Source organism: Sinocyclocheilus rhinocerous, unplaced genomic scaffold (genome assembly GCF_001515625.1).
Source record: "Sinocyclocheilus rhinocerous isolate Xijiao unplaced genomic scaffold, SAMN03320098_v1.1 scaffold140, whole genome shotgun sequence".
Lineage (NCBI taxonomy): Eukaryota > Metazoa > Chordata > Actinopteri > Cypriniformes > Cyprinidae > Sinocyclocheilus > Sinocyclocheilus rhinocerous.
Genome location: NW_015642053.1, coordinates 1,706,182 through 1,729,372, shown reverse-complemented (window position 1 = coordinate 1,729,372; position 23,191 = coordinate 1,706,182). Strand labels below are relative to the sequence as shown.

Genomic DNA, 23,191 nt, shown 5'->3' with positions numbered 1-23,191 from the left:
CCAAAAATAAAGGTCACACATCTGTATTTCACATCAAATAACTCGCTCAACCATGACTGTTTAAGCCTTTTTATTCTTAAAAACCACTTAAACATTGACCAAAAAAAAAAAAAGGAAGTCTTTATATAGTACATTTTTGGCTGATTTTCTTAGTTCTTGTGTGTTAGACGATGTGGCTTTAAGTTTCATTCAAAAGTCTCTTCTCTTCCAAACGCTGTCATTCGTGACATTTAAATCCAATTAAATGTAAGTCACAAAAGAAAAACAACAAAAAGTAATCTGGTCTCAATATGTTAATAAACCTTATAAATATGCAAACGCTCTTGCTCCATGCACATTGGCACCAAAATTAAAACATTCTGCGGAAAAGGGTAGTACTGCAGTTTTTATTACAAAACCAACATCGTTTTGAACTTCTGCAAAGCAGCGCTTAAATTGATGTTGAACTAATACTACAGAAGTCTCTATAAAGAAGTGATAACTCCCTCAAACACAATGAAGCACAAATCCATCGCAGGCGTACTGTGTAAAGGTTTGAGTCAGGATTTAAAGCTCTTCTGTAATCGCTGATGAAAGTCATATGCTCATTTTCAGTACTCATTTTGTTTCTGCCATGGAATAAAAAGGTTGCGTAAAAATTTTGACTTTAGTTCTTACATTTATTTCTTACAATGCAGACGTTTCAGGAAATTCAAGTTGTGAGTTGTATGAATTGTGAGAGATAAATTGTGAGAAAAAAGTCTGAATTGTGAGATGTTGCAATTACCTTTAAAAAAAACAAAAAAAACAAGCTTGTGGCAGAAACAAGCTTCCATAGGTTTCAGGCAGTGGATGTGAAATCTCACATAATGCGTAATGTCATTGACTTTGTTGATGAAGTGAACATTAATACTGACTTATAACTGCTGCTGACATTTTCAACCAAAAATAATGCAGTAAAAAAGTACAATGGAAATAAAGTAGAAATGGTAAGGGTCATTTTTGAACAGCATCTTATTAAAGTGACAAAACAACAGAAATGTTTACGGAAAAACTTAAATTAAAATATGTACACGTTAGATGCACTGCACATCAAACTGATGGCCAAATGTTCAGATCTGCCATACTGCTTACAAATATATGTCTTATCACACTGGCAGTAAATACTGTATACTGGATTTACATGCATTCTCTCCTAACAATGAGCTTGTGTGAAGCAGAATGAATGTTACTGAATCTAACAGCACTGGAGCTCACTCATCTTTATCGTAGCCATCTGCATCCAGCAAACCATCGATATTTGCAAATGCCTCTTTTACAAATCACACACGTGAAGTCCCACTTTTCATCTGAAAAAAAAAAAAAAAATTAAAGAAAAAACAGGTGATCTTAAAGGTGATACTCTAATACTACTTATTTATTATTATCAACACAGAACACACTTTGCAAAATACACTACAGTTCATCCGTTTGAGTTGGCAAGTTTTTGAAAGGCACTTATGGTCCTCAAGGTTGCATTTATTTGATCAAAAATACAGTGAAAAATATTTCTACATATTCTAAAAATTTCTTAAAATATTTCTAAATTTAATTTTAAAATGTAATTTATTTCTCTGATAGCAAATAAGCCATTACTCCAGTCTTCAGTGTTTTCCTTCAGAAGTCATTCTAATATGCTGATTTATACATTTCGTATTATTATCAGTGTTGAAAGCAGTTGTGCTGCTTAATACATTTGTGGAAACTGTAATCATGTTTTGATGAATAGAAAATTAAAAATAATTATTTGAAATAAAAATATTTTTTTACATTATAAATGTCTTTACTGTCACTTCTGATCAAATTAATGTGTCCTTGCTGAATAAAAGTAATTTCTTTCACACACACATACATATATATATATATATATATATATATATATATATATACAGATTAAAAATGACAAATGTACAGACCCAAAACATTTGAACCATAGTGTGCACGAAAACATCCAAAGGAGGACATAGCAAATAAAACCTAGATTTCTACATTTTCTGAATAATTCCAATAAGCTGCACAATTCGAGGTATCATTTGCGTCAGCAGCACAGCACAAGTTCAATACTCCTTATACTGATGCTTACCTTGAAAAACAGCACTATTAAAAAAAAATCTGGTTTTACTGTAATGCATTTGAATAATCACTAGAGGGCAGAGGGAGAACTTTTCTTGACTACAGACAACCCTGCTGCAAGTCATAATGAGTTACTTTATAGCATTATTACATAACGTCCTTTATATTTTGATAACTTTCCAAATACAATACACTCTTTCAAGCAGTGACTGGAATTTTTTCACACACACATATATATATATATATATATATATATATATATATATATATACAGATTAAAAATGACAAATGTACAGACCCAAAACATTTGAACCATAGTGTGCACGAAAACATCCAAAGGAGGACATAGCAAATAAAACCTAGATTTCTACATTTTCTGAATAATTCCAATAAGCTGCACAATTCGAGGTATCATTTGCGTCAGCAGCACAGCACAAGTTCAATACTCCTTATACTGATGCTTACCTTGAAAAACAGCACTATTAAAAAAAAATCTGGTTTTACTGTAATGCATTTGAATAATCACTAGAGGGCAGAGGGAGAACTTTTCTTGACTACAGACAACCCTGCTGCAAGTCATAATGAGTTACTTTATAGCATTATTACATAACGTCCTTTATATTTTGATAACTTTCCAAATACAATACACTCTTTCAAGCAGTGACTGGAATTTTTGTAAAGGCCATTTCCTTAGAAATGTGATTCACTGACAAAGAGATAGTAGAGGAATTCTTCCCAGTAAGTGACACCTCCACTCTTCTGCACTGATTTTGGGAAAATATCCCTAAAATTCTGTAGAATGGTTTTCAACATGGCCAGGAATACTACAATACTACAGTGGACACTCAAGTCACTTTTATATGTCTACACCAATGGATGATAATGTTTGTCATATGCCGCTTTAAATGCTCAAGCTCTTTAAATCGGGGGGATTCTGATTGGCTGTCAAAAAAATCGTCCTCAAAGTAATACCAACTAGTTTGTTATTGTTATCATTATAGCTGTGGACTTCCCTATTCCCATAAAACGGTTATTAAAACATTATAGCTATCATTACACTTACTGTCTAGTAAGTCCAGTCAGCTACAAAAAAATGGAAAAGCAAGCTAGTTCTGAGAAAACTCTAACACTATTTAAATTTTTTTAAAAGAAGCCACTTGGTATTTTGTTGTCTAATTGAACATTAGACATTTTGGGAAAATTAAGCATTCTGGGTCACTGTACACTCATATTAATAGCTGAAAACATCAAAATATTTAACAAATACAAAGGAATGGAGATGGGTTCAACTTTGTGGATGGCAGCTATTCCACCTCCGCTATGCTTTCAGCTGATTTTGTGTGTGTACTGCTCATGCTAAATGCTAGGAAAAGAGGCAGAGACCTTTCAGCTTAGCTCGATTTAAACACATTTCATTACACCAAATACACAAAATAATGTTCTTTTTAGCAGCATCATATGACCCCTTTAACGTACAAAGCGCCTCATTTTGTTAATACCAATGGCTTTGGCTCAAAGTTAAACAATCTTAAATCCTAACATTTAGCAAGTGAGACAGAGAATGTTAGTAATCAAATGGAGGCGAGGGAAGGAATCGTGCAGCACGCAGAAAGAGCAGCTGTAACAGACTCCAGATGTGAGCGACGGTGGGCTCACGGAGGTCACTGGCAGTGCAGCTGAAGTCTGGGCCTGACAGCACTGGAATGGCTAGATTCATGCTGTGGTCTGACCATGCTAGCTCTACGCTGGGCTGTGTGACGGGGATTTGGGTTGAAGGAACCACTGGAGTGACAATGTAAATTCTTCAGAACCCGCTGTCTGGCAAGCTGGGGTTTTGTATATCCATCTTCGGGGAAAGTCTGACTATACGGAGCGCAAGAGAGCCAAGTCATTCGTGTGGAAGCGGAATAAAATGCTGAATGCTGTTTTTGTTTGCTTTAGGCTAGTACCTTCTGAGCATTTCATGTGAATGCCTCGTTTATGTATGGAAGAAAAATAATGCCATATGTCTTTAAAACAAAAAAGCACGTTGAATAGCACTGACAGCAGCTGGAGATCGTGCATCGGTGCTCTACTGCTATTCCTGCAGCTCCCGGATGTGCAATGCCGAATTTTCTGTCGAATTTTAACCACTGAATTTGTGGAAGCGAATTTGGAAAGTGAAATAAAATGGACCGAAATTTGCCTGTCGAATATTATACATCGTATTTTTAAACAGATTGAATATTTTGGAAGTGAATTCTGGAAGGTGAATATGAATTATTGAATTTTTAATTATGAAAATGTGTGTGAAATATTTTGAATTGAAATATTCACAGCTTAAATAGACAACTATGTTAAATTTCAGGACCTAAAAATGCAAGCCCTGGAAATACAAGGCATTAAAATGCAAGCACTGTTAATGCAATGCATTATTTTTTCAGTTAGTGCTATTCAGCGTGCTTTTTCTTTCAAAGACATATGGCATTATTTTTCTTCCATATTTATGCTTCAACATAATGAAACGCACATAATACCTGATACCACCGAACCATCCCTGCTGGAAAATCCGGCTTAAGATGGAAGCGGGTTACTAGCCGCTAGTCACAGTAGCATGAATTGCCATTTGTAAGCCATTTCATTTCAGTAATGTGACATTAGCATGAAACAGGACAATCAACTAAAAAGAAATAGGTGAGACATGATTTTATCCACTGGGAATTGATTGGATTGTGAAAAATTGACTGTTTGCTAAAACTAAACTTTTACAAAAAAAAGTTTTATTTGTTAACCCAAGTTAACTACATTAACATTGATATCAGTCATTAGTTAACATGAGCTAACAATGAACACTACTTAGTGTTAATTATCATACGACAAGATATAGAAGTCTGTCATTTTCACCCATAGGTCCAGTTGTTATTTTAAAGAAACATTACAGGGTCTTCTTTTTTTTGTAAAAAACATGCACAGATGAATTGTTCACAATAAGATCTATAACATGAATTTAGGAGATAAATAAGTTCAAATTTCATTTCCTGTCGACAAATGCAACCTTATTATAGTGTTACCACCAAAACAGAACCTAAATAGCTTGTTGGGCTGTTGGTTAACATTGTCCAACATTGTCCCTCTCAGCTTAAGTGACGTCACTGGAAAAGGCATAGGAAGTGCAAGTTATTACATTTGATGAAAGATTAGGATGAAAATGTTTTCTTTGGAATAACAGCCATCGGTGAATCAATAACAGTAAGACCAAGAACAAGTATTAAGATGGTAAATAAGGTTCATGTTGACTTTAAGGTGGTCAAGATGGTTTTTGGAACAAGGTCAACCAGCTAATAACCAGCCTGGTTCAGCTAATTACCAGCTTGGACACAATAATAACCAGTTTGGCCTGGCTAATAACCGGCTTCTATATTCCAATGTATTTTCCAGGAGGAATTGCTCATGTCTGAAACTACCACTAACACTAATACGTCTGATAGGTTTAAAACATGCTTCAAAGGTACGTCAGCAACCAACCTGTCACAGACAGTGAGATATCCATCACCTCAGGCCTGTTGAACTTTAGAAGAAGTTCTTGATGAGTGGAGTAACCAGTTTCACCCACAGCTTTACATGGCGGTCTGGCTGATTAAACGTGGAGTTTGACACTTGCGTTGAACTCTGGTACAACACCTCCTGCTCCTGGACAAGACAGAAAACAAGATTTCATTTAAACTATCTTTTTTAAACCTCGCTATCTCAAGTCTTGTGTCATCTCAGTGCGTTTCTCGTAAAGATTACTACAGAACGGATTTAAATTGATCTTTTATCACCTGTTAAGTGAAGATTAAAGGAACCTTACATTTCACAAACTATAAAAACTGATGACAGTTAGACTTTATTGTAGCCTCTGTTCCCAGAACAACCAGTACAGATTAATGTTTAGGGCATATCCTTTATATGTAATGCTGTTTGAGATAAGAAAGATAAACGGACCCCCATTGCTTTCTAGTATAAGAAAAGCTGTAACGTTAAGGACAATCACAGGATTTAAATCGGTTTTATTTAAATACTGAATTATTCCATTATCATAACATAGTGCCCATTAAAGTGATAGTTCACCCAAAAATGAAAATTCTGTCATTAATTACTCACCCTCATGTCGTTCCAAACCCGTAAGACCTTCATTCATCTTCGGAACACAAATTAAGATATTATGAGGGTGAATTTTTGGGTGAACCATCCCTTTAAAGATTTATAGAGCAGGGTGATAACATAAATTGGTCTACATTCATTTAAAATACAATAAAACAAATCACTTGATGCAACGTGTTGAGCACAGCTGTGTTTCCTGTAAGCCCTTACAAATGACCAGCCATTAATTTCATAGTTAGTACTAAAAACTATTAAAACACATCGCAACCCATGATTTATGGGGTACTGTAGGAAACAGTCATGCAGAGGACGTCCAACCTGTTGCAGTTGCATCTGGAGTTCCTCATTCTCTGTTACTATGGCAATCTGAGCCTCCAGATCCCTGTGCACAGAGCGATAGCCGAAATTTGGGGAGCCAATGAGAGTGAGGCAGGGGCGCTCTCTTCCTCCCACATAGTACCACAGACCTGTGAAGAGTGGAAAAAATACCCTGAAATGTAACTTTTCAGACCAGTAATGATGATAAGTGCTTCATTACTGGACAATTGTTTATTATGACTCAAACCACTCTAAAAATAATCTTGGTGCCTTCACATTGACAAATATGCAGATGTGGCAGATGCTTCAAAGCAGCTGACAGTGTCAGTATCTATGTTTCCTGGTCACATGAGTTCTGGTGTCTATACAACAGAAAACATATTTCCTTTTCACAGTCAACAATGCATGGCTACACACTAGAGGAAAAAAAATCAAAAAGTGTCAGTCAAATTATGTACACAAACCAAACATATGTTCTAATCATAGGCAGCAGGAATTACTTGCCACTTCAAACACTTGAAACACAAACATAACCACCCTGGCCTGAGGAAGTGTTCTTGATGAAAGCTGAATATCAGGTAACAACTGACGGGAATACTCTAAAATTAATTCCTGAGAACTTCCTTATGCACACAAATCCAGCAATTAGCCTTTATACACGATTATATATGCCTTTATGCTTAATTAGATTAAATTCAACTCCAAACCAATAAGCAATGTTTTTTCATTGACCACTTTGTTGATCATAAACTAGCGTTCAAAATTTAGGGTGAATTTGTTACTTCAATAAATGTATACTTTTATTTAGAAAAGGATGCATTAAATCAATACTTCTTACCAAAAAAATTATATATATATAAAAAAGGTATTCTTTTCAACTTTCAATTCATCAAAAAAATACTGAAAAGAATTAATTTATCATGGTTTCCAAAAAATATTAAGCAGAACAACTGCTTTCAACAGTGATATGAATCATTATTGTAGAATGATTTCTGAAGGATCATGTGACACTGAAGACTGGAAAAATGAATATTTAAAAAAGTATATTTTAAAACATTAAAAGTACAAAATAGTTCTTTTTAAATTGTAATAATTTTTCGTAAAATTTCTGTTTTTAATTCAATCAAATAAAATGCATAATGCTTGAGCATAAGATACTTTTTCAAAAGCATTCTTTTAAAAGGAAGTGCAATTAGTCCAAACTAGTTTTGCAAAAACGGACTTGGAATGGATGTTCTTCTGCCTACTGGCATTAGACATTTTGTGGAACCACTTTTTTCCCCCAATATTGTTCATTAGCATTTCCTTTGCACAAGCACTTTAAGAACACTAAATTGGATTTTTTTACTTAATTTACTTGATAAATGTGTTATATATGTGTTGATATATATGATTGTGTATTATACACTGATAACCTTTTTTTTTTTTACACATGAAGTTCCTAACAAAATAATAAATAATCAACAAAATAATAAAGTTCTTTGAGCTGTGAACTTGAACATTTATCTCAACGGTTTTGGCATGTGACTCCACTTGAAGTAAAAAACCTACTTGCTGCCAAATTTGAACAGCTGCCAATGGAAAAACACGCTTTTTGGTGACAGAAAGGTATAGTTACGGCATGACACGTAGAGCAAAAGTCGTAAATTGAGTCCACCTCACTGTCTCTTTCCTGAGGTGCCACATGGGCCTCGTGTAGGTTGAAGGCCAGCGTCAGAACGGCAGCTAATGTTCATTGATTCTCTCTCTGTAGCTCAGCTGCGGGGACCTCTGTCTGTTCCCACTTCAGCTCCACTGTTTACAAGAAATGACGGCATGACAAGGCTTTATCTAATAAGCCAGACTTCTCAACAGGAGCCTGAAATTGAATTCCACTGACGCTGCTCAGGTTTGTCAAGCCTCTAGTTTTCTCCAGACGTCACTATTTTATTCTGTCCCTTCAGGTCAGGGGCTAACACATTTAATTACACCAAATACACAAAATAATGTTCTTTTTTTATCAGCATCATATGACCCCTTTAAAGTGTATGAGGATACTCAGTTAAAGCCATATGAACAACCAAATCAAATTTATTATGAATTCATGCATTTTTAAAGCAAACTAAAAATCACTCACAGTTACAAACACAGACAGCAGGTTGAGAAATAACACAGTGGCGATCGAGCTTTTGGCTCGGTGCTGCATTTGATTTGTCTTAAATAACATACTGAAACAGTAAAGCTGAAATATCTTAACATTCAGCAACAGCCAGAAAACGTGGCCAAAGCATACCTCTGGTTTACAGAGAAAATATCACATGTGTCTGGCAGCCTCTGTGTCCTGAAGCTGTCCAGGAAGAGCTCTGAGGCTATTCAATCAGAGGTGCTGGGAAACCTGCTCTGCGCATTAAATTATGAGCTTTCCTGTTACACCCAATTTTTGGGAACTGGGCTGATCCACTTTAGTGCTTAAAAAAAACAGTGCAGAAGATAAACACGTACCTTTAGCATGAAATGTCCAATCTGGGCGATGGTATTCATGCAAGAGGACACGACTCTGCTGACCCAGCTGACACACCTGAAACGAACACGAGTGTTTCAGTAAAAAAACAAAAAAAACAATACAAGAACAAACATTAAAAAAAAAAAAAATTCTGATATTCTGCTAATTGAGTGCATTTGTAGCTGCAGCACCATCCATAGAACAAGCAACAATTATAAACTACAAAATAGTGTTAATTTCGTTAAAGAAAACTATGACGGAAAATATTCGTTGACAACTTTTTTTTTCCAAGCAGAGACAACATTGACATTAATCACGAACTAAAACGCTAATAAAACTCTTTAGCCACAATTTCTCTATATTTTCTTCAAACAAATAAAAAAAGTTTTCATACTTGGGGTTGCCAGATGTCAAGAGTTAATATCCCTCTATAAACACTTCTCTTAAAAGGACATTTTTTTTACCGGGTTTTTTTTTTTTTTTTTTACCAACCTGGCAACTATTCACATGCACCCTTTCTTACACTATGGAAAAAGTGCTGAAAGAGCTAAAACATCAAACATGTAGCAACAAACATGTACGTTGGAGTTTCGGTCTTGGAGGGCCGGTGTCCTGCAGAATTGAGCCCCGACTTGCCTCAACAAACCTGCCTGGAAGTTTCTAGTATGCCTAGTAAGACCTTGATTAGCTGGTTCAACTGTGTTTAATTAGGGTTGGAGCTAAACTCTGCAGGACACCGGCCCTCCAGGATTGAGTTTGGACACCCCTGGTCTCTACCGAGACATTCTTCTCAAATGAAAGTGTAAAACATCGTCTGTGTTCCTTCAAAATGGTCGTTTGCTGCAACTAAATCTGCCATCAAACCCTCACAGTGACTAACTGTAATAAATCCAAACATGGATCTCAAGTATACTATTTGTGATTGAGATTTCTGAATAAATGCACTTAACGCAACCTCTGTGCCACAATAAAAAGTATTTTTATCGTTGTTGTTTTAATAGAACGACATTGCCTCTGTTGCCACTGTTTTAGCTTTTGAGTTTTACCAGTTTTCATAATGCAGAGAGTGTGTTTGTGATAATAAATCCGGAAACTAGATGAGGTAAAATAAACCATGTGTATGTTGAAAGGTGAAAGTGACACTGAAGACTTGAGTAATGGCAGCTGAAAATTCTGATTTGCCATTACAGGAATAAATTACATTTTAAATGATAGTTAACAAAAAAAAAACTGTTTTTAAAATGGCAATATTTCATTATATTATTGTTTTTACTGTATTTTTGACCAAATGAAGGCAGCTTTCAAAAACATTATAAACCCAAATTGTAAACTTTTGAACTCTACTGTATATCACAATTTACTGCAATATTCTTAAATTGATAATCTAGAATTAAATACTTTTTGGACACAAATCAAAAGATTATTAATATTTTTTTTTTTAAATGAATGAGAAGTTTGGCATGAGTACAAAAACAATAAAAACAAAAGATGTAAAATTGTAATTTTTGGTGGTTATAAAATAGCCCATATGCAACATTAAGTTCACAAATCAGTTGAATTATATGTTTACGTGGCAATTTGTAATGGTGCCTGACAACCGTAAAAAAAACCTATAGTTGCATAATATCTATACTAGAGGTGGGTGGCATGACTTGACAAAACTAAATCGCTCCTTTTATAAATAACAGAGTTGTCTACACTTAAGTGTTCATCTCGGTCAACACAGGTATATACACATCATACTGCCCAGCCCTGTGCTAAACAGTAGAAAAAATGCACACCTTATTGTAGAACTGTCGGGCGAGGTGAACGTAGGCCTCAGGAATTGCTCCTGCTACTCCTTTGGCTCCAAAAAAACCATTAACCGCTGGGGAGGCCATGAGGATACGGTAGTCTGCTGCTGCACCCAGCACCAGCTGCATGTAGGTGCGCGTCAGGTTGAAGTAACCCGATGTCAGATAGACGACTGAGTCTCCACCTGCCTCTGTGAGCAGTCGTTTGGTTACTTGTTCATCCAGATGAATGCCAAGAGGCTTCATTTGCACAAGTGGAAAGATCCAGGTGTCATTTGGCACCGTTCCGTCCGAGTCTGGGACCTCCAAGCATTCTGCTTCCAGCATGCTCTGCCGGACACGGGCCGTGTTCACCACCTCCATGATCCGTCTCTGTGCCAATGCAGTAAAGTCTGCTCTGTTACCTGTTAGACCACAGACAGACCACATCTGAGAACACTCAACACTTGAAACATAGGCAGCATTTCAAGCACAGCTGTTCCAAAAACTAGGTTTTGGGCAATCACTCATGTCTTTTATAGAGAAGATGATCCTATAATGCACTATAATGATCCTATAATGAGATCAGTGACAAAAAGCATACAAAAAAAGCATTAAAAGCTAAATGATGATTATAACTATATTTCCTTCACTAATAACAAATACAGATACAAATAGATTGATAAAGTTACATTTGACTATTTTATCTGACATTTCTGTGTACTACAGTACATATTTTAGCTTATCGTAGTTTGGGGTAGGTACGTTTTTAATGTTTTTTATGCTCACCAAGGCTGCATTTATTTGATCAAAAATACAGTAAAAACAGTAATATTGTGAAACATTAGTACAAGTTAAAATAAAAATTTCTATTACAATATATGTTAGGATGTAATTTATATCAATGATGGCAATGCTGAATTATCAACAGTAATTACTCCAGACCTTATTGTCATATGATCCTTCAGAAATTATTTTAATATGTTTAATATTTCTGTGGAAACTGTGATACATTTTTTCAGGATTTTTTGTTTGATGACCAGAACATTCAAAACATTATTTAAAATGTACATTTTTGTGACATTATAAATGTGACCATGGACCACAAAACCAGTCATATAAGTAGAACAGGTCTATTTGTAGCAATAGCCAACAATACATGCCATGGGTCAAAATTATCGATTTTTTATGCCAAAAATCATTAGGATATTAAGTAAAGATGATGTTTGATGAAGATATTTTGTAAATTTCCTACCGTAAATATATCAAAACTTAATTTTTGATTATTAATATGCATTGCTAAGATCTTCATTTGGACTACTTTAAAAGGTGCTTTTCTCAATATTTAGATTTTTTTTTGCACCCTCAGATTCCAGATTTTCAAATAGTTGCATCTCGGCCAAATATTGTCATATCCTAACATTTTCGCAATTTCAAAGAAAAGGTCAACCCTAATGACTGGTTTTGTGGTCAAGGGTCACAAATGTCTTTACTGTCACTTCTGCTTTTATGCATCGACATGAGGGTGAGTAAATGATGACAATTTTCATTTTTGGGTGAACTATTCCTTTAAGAGGTTCTATTTCAGTTAGCATAGCAACATAACTCATTAGGTTTTGAAAAGGTGCTTTGTGTCAATCAAGTTAAAATACCTGATAGTAATGATAAACAGAACGATTCTAAGAAACTGATCTTAACAGGTTGTTTACACTTATTTGAACAGGTATGCAAGCGAAACAACACGCAATCCATTCCCCTCCAATCCAATCCATTCTATCAGGTATTTGCTCATGCGAGATCCTGCAAATGCATGATCAAAACCTCAGAGGCACGGGTCAATAACTGCTGACCGTCTGGAAAAGTGCTCTGTCAAACCCTGGCGCCTCTGCTAGACATAATGTGCCACAGTGAGTCATAGAAAGAGAGATAATCTGTAAATAATGAATTAGCTTCAGGGCAGAACGCTGCATGTTGGTAATGTATGGCAGAAGCCTGCTGCTCCATGGTGTCTGAGCTTATTTGGTTAACACGGAAAATGTGCAGCAAGGGCCGCTCGGAATATTCTGTTTGTTAAATGCAGAGAACAAGAAAAAGCGAAAGCCTCCGCAAATATGTGTGGACGGCGGAGAACAAATAAACGGCCCTTTGAAGCAGGATACAGGGGCTTTCCCCACAGACGCAAAGCCAGCCACCCCAAGCCTCCAGGCCTCAGAGGTCCAAACACATCCAGTTAACAGGGCCACAAAGTTCAGCGGCTCTTACCGACAGACTGTGGGATCCAATTACTGGAGATACAGGGGCAGGACCGAACTGCCGACTCAGCGCATAAGCTTCTCAATGGACCAGCGCTCTAGTAACTCTTACTGGAAGATGAGGCTTTTTCTTCGAACATATACATTCGCAGACGAGCTGCATAAAGAAATGTCACCCTGACTCGAGTGCATGTGCTTTTTAGTCTGATATTGTCCTCCTTTTACCGTCATACATCACTATTCTCGCTGTTGGCTATCAGTCCATCATTTCCCGTTGACCTCATTGTCTTGACAGACTGTATCGAGGTCCAAATAGCTCCTTCCCGAACCTATCATCCTCCTGCATCTCTCCTTTCCTACCCTCCCAGCACAGATCACTTACCACCAGCAAGGTGACATCATTGCACTATTTCTGGGATCTGTGAAAACTGTGGCCCCGCTCCACCACGATTATGTCATCGAATGGTGCTGGGTTATGGATATGAAGCCAAGCTGAATGAGCATAATCACTCATTCACTCGTTTCGCGCTCCTCGCTGAGCCTGGGGACCGTAAGACACACCGAGTCATGGCTGAAGCTCAGCATCACAGAGACCTGAGGCTAGTAAGCAGGCTCCGAGCTTCCTGTTACTCAATGTTACCACAATGCTGGTGTTACGAGGAAATGAGTGACTTACCATCATTACCTCTGATGCATGTATGTCAGATTGGGTGGAAACCACAAGTGTCACTCATTTCTCTTATCAGGAATACTTTCATTGCCAAAAAAATGCTGATGAAGTTGTTTGATCACTTGCACTTAGACAGTCTAGCTGCACCTAAACAAGGATGCTCTGAATAAATAATAAATATTCATTCCACACAGTCCATTTTAACCAACTGATACACGTGACAGTGCAGCACTGAGCTGCCTTGCATGATTAAATTAAGCTGACTTTATTTTCAGCACATGCATATGCAAACAAGCAGCATTCTTAAGAAAATTAGATCGACAGGAAACAGAATGTTATACTATGAATATTCCTTCATTAATTACAAAAACTGTTATATCTTCAGTTAGCATGGCCATGGCATTCAATTTGAAAACTTTTTTAAAATTGATTGATTTATTATTATTATTAGCTTTTTTTTTTTTTTTTTTGCATATCTTCGGTTAACAGGGTCAGGGACATTCTTGCATTTACCTTTTTTTTTTGTAATAAATATAGAATATTCATAGTGACAAGATGAGTAAAGATTTGCTAAAAAATGTCTGTCTTAAAATTATATATATATATATTTATTATTTTAAGAGATATATTTTTGTATATTGTATTCGAGTCCCCTTTTAGGATTTTAAAGCCAAATCAGGTTCTTGGATTGTAGTGGTGCAACAATGCAATAAAGTTTCACTAAAGTAGGCCAGATTATGGCAGTTAGCTGCATCCTCCACAATCTATAACTCACAATCAGCCTCCAAGCTAGGGAAGTTGCGTTTAGCATTTTGTGAATGTGTTTGGGCTTTTACCTCACATAATGTGGTTTCTAACTTACGCAATTCCTTATTTCAGAAGCTTTGGAAAGCATATGCAAATGAACGGTATAAGGAATTCTTATTAAAATCCCCTCTCATTGTCTTATATGACATTTTACATTTAAGGAAGTGGCATCTGTTTAAACAGATCCCTTAATACGTCATAAATAGAACGAGGCATCAGTTTACTGTCGGGTAAAAACAGTGTTGTGTCGCATTCAGTGCAAACAGTCACTGATTATAATGGTTTCTATAGTATTTTGTGGCACTGCTCGCGTCCAATGTAAACACGGTACGCCTATTTAACTATTGTGGTAATTTGCAGGTCGTGTCAAAAAGTTGTTGGTTTAGATAAATAGCTGTATTCTGTAAGTTTGACTCGTGTACGATAATTTTCTTCCAAATACGATAATTTTGAGCTTCTGGAACAATACTTGGACATTTCCTATCTGGCAACACTGGCCAAAACGGTTCAACGATTTTTTGACATCACATATCGTACTTCAGCTTCTCATCAAACTTTCTGTCCAATCAAATGCGCTCTAGAATCCGAAGCGCCCGCTCCCTACACTATAAAATAGACGCTGAAGCCGTGGCTGAAATCGGACACTTGTCCACAGAATTAGTATTTTCTGTATAGTGAATGGCACATAGTGCACTATATAGGGGACAGGGAACGATTCAAACGGTGTAAATATGCTTTCCATTGAGGAAAAAAAGAAGTCTGGTTTCGCGCTGTGTCACGCTAACCACCGCACACACACTCTGCTCCGGTCCGGTCCAGAGACACAATAGCACGGAGCGGATCACATGCGCGAGTCGGCGCAGACCACAAAATGTATAGGAGCTATTTGAATTCTACACAGAATACTATATTTTATAGCAATATGGATGAGATTGTGGCTGGCATACCCTGTCAAATGCGGCTTTACGGAGCTCAACGGCTCTGAACGGCTCTAGCCCAAGCTGTGATATAAACGAACGCTATTGGCTATTTTAAAAAGGGACGGGGCTGCTTGATATGTCCCGCACTGTCTTCCTGTTTCAGTTAAAACGACGTCAACACATAGAGTAACGCTGCGTGTTTCTAAGCATTTCAGGGGACCTTTAAAAACCACTTACCTTTGTAGGGATGCACCATTCCCTCCATCATGTGCACACTGTTGTCAGGCTGCAGCTGCAGTGACACGTCGCCCACGGCTCCCACGAGTTCAGCAAAGAAATCAGCCACCTCCCCGCAGTCTTCCAGAAGTACATAGCGATCCTGACGATTGGTGAAGTAGGAGTCGCTCAGATTGGCCCTGTATGAGATATCATCATATCACACTCAAGAGTGGGCCAACAAATATTCACCTCCTCCACTGAGCAGAGGCTGTTTGCATGAGCTCCATATGGTCTAAAAACAAACCTAGAACCATGAAGAGCAATAGCTATGGGAATATTTTGAGAGAATTGATGGCATTCACATTGCAAGCATATTTTAGTTACACTACACAGCCATAACATATGTTTGCGAACATGTGTCGTATCTGCTTTTGGTGTGACATATGCATGCGTACACACCCACTAATGATGAGACTGTTGTCAAAAAGGTATGCCTTGATGTGCTGCACCCCGATGGTTTCATTGAAGCGTTCGGGAACCAGAAGACGCAGCAGCCCACGCAGGTCAGGTGTGTGGTACAGGGACACTCTCATCTGCTCAGGAAAACGCTGGAGCAGTGGCAGTAACATTGTGCGGGAATTGTGCTTGCCTTTAGATTCAAAAACAACAAAGGGGGAAATTAGAAGCAATGAATCAGTGCATACCCTTAATTAAGCGTTAAAGGGGAATTCACACAAAATTGATGGAGGTTGCTGTCATGACAATGCTGTATTATATTATATTATAGCAAGGTTTAGTTTTGTATTTTCTTTATTGAAGTAAAGCTGTAAAACAAATAGCTCTTTAGGAACAAATAAAAGTTAAACATCCGTTCCAATTCCTTCACTAGCAACTAGAGCAAGCTATATAGCTTTGATACCAAGGACAGCAGATGGTTTAAAAAAATAAAATACAATTTTTAAAAAAAGTCCTTTTCACTTTTTTACTATTTTGACACTCAAAACTTGTTCAAGCCATTTGGAGTCATTATTTTTATTTATTTATTTATTTATTTTGGAAAGAAATTAATACTATTAATCAGTAAGGATGCATTAAAATGATGAAAAGTGACGGAAAGGCATTTAAAATATTACAAATGATAATGATAAATTATTTTTAACTTTCTATTAATCAAAGAATCCTACAAAAACATAATGGACTCATCAAAAATATTAAGCAGCACAACTGTTTTCAACACTGACAATAATAAGAAATGTTCACTGAGCAGCAAATCAGCATATTAGAATGATTTTTGAAGGATGACTGAAGACTGGAGTAATGGCTGATGAACATTTAGCTTTGCCGTCAAAGGAATAAATTACATTTTAAAATATATTACAATGAAAAAAAAATTTTTTATTGTAATATTTTACTGTTTTATTGTATTTTACTGCAGCCTTGGTAAGCATAAAAGACTTCTTTTAAAAACATTTAAAAATCGTACACAGCTACACAGCTATTTTAATGGCTGTCAAAGGAGAAAGATGCTTTGGGAATGGGACACTGCTAGCTAACCAAACCTTGACCCCTTGGTGCACTCATATTGGTAGGTGTTACGTCACGTCACTGCTCATTTGCATAGATGATGATATTGTGCGCATTGCCAACAGTTACAGTTGTTCACGCTAGAAGTCGCCAACACATTAAAAAAAACCATCTCTCTCTTTGTGAACGCCTTCTCATAATCTTCTCATAATGAGAGTCGTTTTCAGGAGATCAACCAGAACCTGAACCACTAAAATGAAGCTCTATGCTGCAACATGATGCTTCAGTTACCATGAAATATTAGATTATGAATTCTTACAACATCATTGGGTGAGTTGTACAGCACATTGAAAGCAGTCAATGGAATGACTAACAGTTCCTGTCAAGTAGTTTGCAAAGAAAAAGAAAAGGGGAAAAAAAAACAGGGAGGAGGTTTGAACTCCAACCTACAATTACTAAAACTGGAAATCCTCCAAAATTACACCCATGCAGTTATATCAATAGACATGGCGTACATATGTTAGTCAGTGTTCGCAAAGGGAAACGAACATTGGCAGGGGATTTCCTGCAGGCATTATTTCCTTCTGATGGTTTCACAGGAAAGTGATCGAAAAGATCAAGCTATGACTGTTCAGAATGTGCAAAATGCAGTTCAAAAGGAAGTAAAAGAATAATACAGAGGGAGGTTTAAGAATAAGTGATAATGCGAGGCCTTGTTCACACAGCACACAATCTAATCTGGTTTTGAAATCTGATTTTTGGGACTGATTGTCGATACTGTCATTTAATTACTGAAATCAGATCCACATGTTCAGTGTAGTCAATATCTGATACATGTAGTAATGACTTCATAATTCATGAGATGCATCACTGTATTTTATACAAATCACTTTTATGTCATCCTTTTCAATGTGACCATAAATGAATTAATTAGTGAAAACCACTTATCATTGTGATTAAGATTGTATTAGATCACAATCTTACGTTTTCGCAGTTCAGACTACAACAACTCCAAGGATTTGGGTTGGACATGCCAACTGCTGGCTGTCCAAACAAAGCCTGAGCATGTGTGTTTGAAATGAGTAAAAAAAAAAGACTAAAACAGACCTCTTGAGCCTCTGGTATAATCCAGCAGAAAAGACACTTTGAGATCAGGTGCATGATCTTCCTGTGAGCGCTCTAATGCCTCTTCCATGCAATCCACCTTCAAAAGAAATTAGAAAGTCACTGAATACCCTATACTAGGGTTAACTAAGTTTCTGCACCATTTTTACAAAATTTTTATTCTATTTCTGCTGCAGGAACCTTATGGCTTGTCAAGCTGGTTTTGCATGTTGATTTGAACAAGGAAATGCACTTTAGTGTACACGGAGATGGTGATTAAATTCAGCTTTTAGATTGAGATTTAGCAACACCACCAGATCAAATTCTGTTGATAAAATTAAATTCTGCTGAGGTCATTTTTCAGAATATACTTGCAGATCTGACTTTGGTTGTGACATGAGCTACTGTTTATACAGTACCTGATCGACTTAATCTTACATTGGAAAAAAATAGAAGATGAGTTATGTTAAACTTCCCTGAGCAGCTTCCTCTTATGTAAAAATCTTAATCAGGCCACAGTCAACTGCACAAAAACAGCCTTTTCCTTCATGGGCTATGTTTTATTTACTGGTCAGTGACAGTAAACGTGTGCAGACAGGTTACATACGAGGTCTTGCTCTAGTGGTCCTGTGCCCAGATACAGTGATGCCATCACCACACGACTCTTGGCTGTCTTGATACGAGCCTTGGCAAACAGAAAGAACAGCAAACTGAATGAGCAACACTGAGTAAAGCTTTATTTTTTACAAGCTATATTATGACAAAACAAACTGATAAAAAAGTGATTCAAGACAATAAAACTATTCTTTACATAAACACAGCTAGACAATCTTCCAAAATGGAAAAAAAAAAGGATTTGACCAAAATTCCATTTTTAATCTTATATTATTTTTTTTTTTAGAGCCATATGAAAATTTAAAGCTGTTTTCATGGCAAGATTAAACTACTTTAAATAAAAAGAAGAGACAAATATTTCGCAAATAGGCCTATAATTGTTTACAATGTTACAATAAACTTATTAAATATCTAACTACAGAAAAAAAATCTAGAATTTTACTTTTAATGTTAAAAATCATAAAACTAATACCAATAGATAAATTATGATGTTTAGAATGGACATTTGGCACAGATCCACCTGTTTTATTAAACAAAACATCATCTTCTCGTAAGTATCAACCAACGTAATATATTTTTATAATGACACAATATAAACATGACTATAAATAGAAAGGCACTAATTGGAGTGAGATAATTGATTACATCTTTAATTGATTTTTCCGTACATTTCTGCCATATGTACATTAACTGACAGTCACCACTAATGAGCTACCACTAAATATTGTAGAAACTTAATTTGCTGTAAAGCTGCTTTGCAACGATTTGTATCGTGAAAAGCGCTATACAAATAAACTTGAAAACTTGAATTGAATAATATCTGTTAGTAATAAGATATCAGAGATTTCTTTTTTACAACCTTATAGTCATATTTACTGGCAATTCAGTTATCTGAAGGTGCAATTACTTGGCTTTCACCCAGTAAATGCACACACACACACACACACACACACACACTCGCATACCTTCATAGCCTGATAAAACTCATCAGGTGAGTGAAGGATGCGTACGCGGCCCCCAGGGACCCTGAAAGCAGGTACATGATCAGCCATCCAGTGGAACCGAGAGTGGAAGTCCTCAACACCAGTGAAGCCTGGAGGTCTGGAGGAGGCCAGGGGGGCTGAGTCTGCCTCTGCCAGGAGAGGGGCCAAGAGCAGCACAGCGGACCTACAGGATGACAGAAAGTAAAAGAGAATTAATGGGCGGAGAAAACCTTTAATCAGAATCCAAGACTGGTAATCCTCTTCCACTGTACACAATGCACTGTAGTGTTTCCGTTTACGGTATTAGTAAATATTGTAAAATCTGGTGGCTGTAGAGTAATACTGAACTTATGCTTGGTATTTGTTTCCTGTTGGCTCTCAAACAACATAACATAATAAACATAATATACACTATTGTCAAAAGGTTTAGGGTCGGTTAGATTTTTTAATGTCTTTTTTGTACAAGGCTGCATTTATTTAATAAAAAATACCGTAAAAGCAGTAATATTGTGAAATATTATTACAAATAAAACTTACTGTTTTCTATTTAAATCTATTTTTAAAAAGCAATTTATTCCAGCGATGACAAAGCTGAATTTTCAGCAGCCATTATTCCAGTCTTCAGTGTCACATGATCCTTCAGAAATCATTCCAGTATGCTGATTTGGCATTCAAGAAATCTTTCTTACTATTAAAAATGTAAGATTTTGTAAGATTTAAGTAATGTAAGATTTAAGAATCTTACGATATTTTTTGATAAGTACATCGATCAGAAGAACCGCATTTGATTTGAAATTGACAGTTTTTTTGTAACATTATAACTTTGCCACTTTGCAAGTATAACTTTCTTTAAAAAAAAATTTACTGACCCCAAATGGCTGAACAGCGGAGCATTTTCAGCTATTTTTGCTAATTAAAAACCTGATACTTTATCTTAGTGCTTTTTTGCTTTGTTTTTTGGACAAAATGGGAAAAACACTTATAACACTTACATTTTTTTAACACATTTTATAATGGTAATCGTTTTTGTGAAAATCTGATCTGAAATCTGAGAACAAAATCTTTATTGTTGCTTCCTGGATTTCAGAACAGTTAATGAAACGGTAATAATAACTAACAAATTAATACTTTTCTGCATTTCATTAGCAGATGCAATTACACCAAAAACTAATGTTAGAGAGTTGATTTGACTGTGCAATATTATAAACCAGTACATTTGATGACATTCTGAAAAAAAAAAAAAGATTTAACAACTCTCTTTTTCTCAAAACTTGATTTCCAACTACTCAGAACAGGGCCCTAAGTCCAGCTCCAAATGCAACAGTGTTCAGAAGACAAAGGCAGTAATATGGTCTGTATGACACAGCATGAAGTCTCAAACTGCAACCCTTCACTCAGATCTACTGCCAAACACCAAGGTCACGTCGAGTTCTCTACAACCTCTGGGTTGGTGCTTTTCTTCACAGAACCCAGTCTCACCGCACACTACAGTAGATCTCACATAACTCCCGAGAAAACAAAATGAAAAGAGGTGACTGAGAGTGCCATGACCCTGTGGAGATTGAGTGTAAAACAATGCGAAGGTCAGTCGTGGGTGAGTTTACGAATCTATACAAGTTATCTATCTGCGTCTCTCAGATGTATCAAAACAAGACCCATGTTTCAAAGCCCTTTATAGATGTCACATCTGCCCAAACAAGTTAAGAAAATTCAGGAAAAGGCCTCCACTTATATTAGACTGAAAATTGATTTGATTAAAGCCACCTTTTAAGAAGAATGCAAGCAGTGAATGGCTGCTTTGTAAAACCAGTGCTTTAAAGTCTTCTTGAATGAACCTCTTTCATTGCAAAGCACCTCTGATAACAGCAGTTTAAAAAGAACATCTGATCATCTAAAGGCCAACTTGGGCCACATTTTTCCGTAAGAAAAAATTTAATGGTGGTTATCTGGTGGTTAACATGAACAAATGTCCAAGAATTTGGTGTACAGCTGATCTGTCAGATCATACATGCCTGAATCAGATAGCATTATTTTAATAAAAGGAGGTGCTGACAAACCATATCTGATCATCTGCCTGCAGTCTCGGTTTATTTAGTTGATTTACTATCCAAATAACCAGTGTGCAGTTAATCAGCTCATTAATGGGTTAGATAACCCCAAAACGAAGGTTATTTCAAAAGCAATATTATATTTAATCACCCTTATCCAGTTCAAAACAGCAGGACTTACATTTTCCTGGGGAACACAAAAGAATATGCTAAGAAGTCACCATTTACTTTCAAAACATTTTTGGGTGAACAATATCTTTAAGAAAGAAGACATAATGGTGTTTACTGGAAATAAGCTAATGGATATTAGTAGAGCAAAAGCAGCAACCATCTTTATTGGTCTAATGTTTACGGCTCATATTCTCAAGCTCACTTTAACAATTCTAACTCCACAAATGAATTTAAGATCTCTTTACACAACCACAAGCTAACATTAGCCAAACACGCTTGACTTTAATATTACGCGATTTCTATCGACTGTCTTTATGTAATGCAGACGACCGCTGTAATTTACCCTCTCCTCCGCTCATGTGTCCTGAAAAAGCGATCTGTTATCCTCGTAAAAACCCAGGAGAAAGCAGGAGTATACCCAGAGAACACAAGTCTTTTCCATGTCATGGGCGCCGCCATGTTTTCACTGCATTTTGAATGTCAAAACTTTATCTAAACACATACCTTGCATGCGGCGCGACACAGACGCTTGTAACTAGTGTAAACAAGTTGGCTGGTTATAATAAGAGGGTCTGCAGCGTTGACAAGGTATAATTGTGCGTTTGCTGGTCTCTCATCTTTCTATACGTTTTTATCAGTGATAAAAATGCCACATTGTCTCTTGTATACTGCACCTTCCCTGTTTATATTCGAATTTAACTATAGCCATAATCTGTACATACAAACCAGTGTCAGACATTTTTTTGTATCCCTGGAACTGATTTTTTAAATCAAATCAAATATAAAATAATGCACAATATGTTAAATTTCCTCTAGAATACATTCTAATTGTTTTTAGGAATGCTTTTTTTTATTATTAACATTCAGTGTTTCCTAAAAATTTTCATTATAACATTATTATTTTTAGCTTTATTTTATTTCAGTATTATATTAGCTGCAGGTAGTCACATTTCAATCTCCGCGACAGTGAATGCAATTATCTGACAGCTACACTGTCAGAGGAAATAAATGCATAAGTAGATATAATAAAATATTATGAAATAGGCTATATAACGAGTAATTTTAGCATACATTTTAAGTATTTGGGATATTT

General features: G+C 36.3%; 1 protein-coding gene across 1 annotated transcript; it reads right to left on the bottom strand.

The window, feature by feature from the left end:
• Nucleotides 1-149: 149 nt before the first annotated feature.
• pgs1 (phosphatidylglycerophosphate synthase 1) lies at nucleotides 150-22,582 on the bottom strand. The gene is made up of 11 exons (XM_016572283.1): nucleotides 22,442-22,582; nucleotides 19,862-20,063; nucleotides 18,889-18,966; nucleotides 18,285-18,381; nucleotides 16,113-16,302; nucleotides 15,672-15,850; nucleotides 10,795-11,210; nucleotides 9,013-9,088; nucleotides 6,532-6,680; nucleotides 5,596-5,760; nucleotides 150-1,328 (listed from the first exon to the last, which is right to left on the bottom strand). The coding sequence occupies exons 1-10, from the start codon at nucleotides 22,555-22,557 to the stop codon at nucleotides 5,641-5,643; spliced, it is 1,623 nt and encodes a 540-aa protein (XP_016427769.1). The 5' UTR covers nucleotides 22,558-22,582; the 3' UTR covers nucleotides 150-1,328; nucleotides 5,596-5,640.
• Nucleotides 22,583-23,191: the final 609 nt, after the last annotated feature.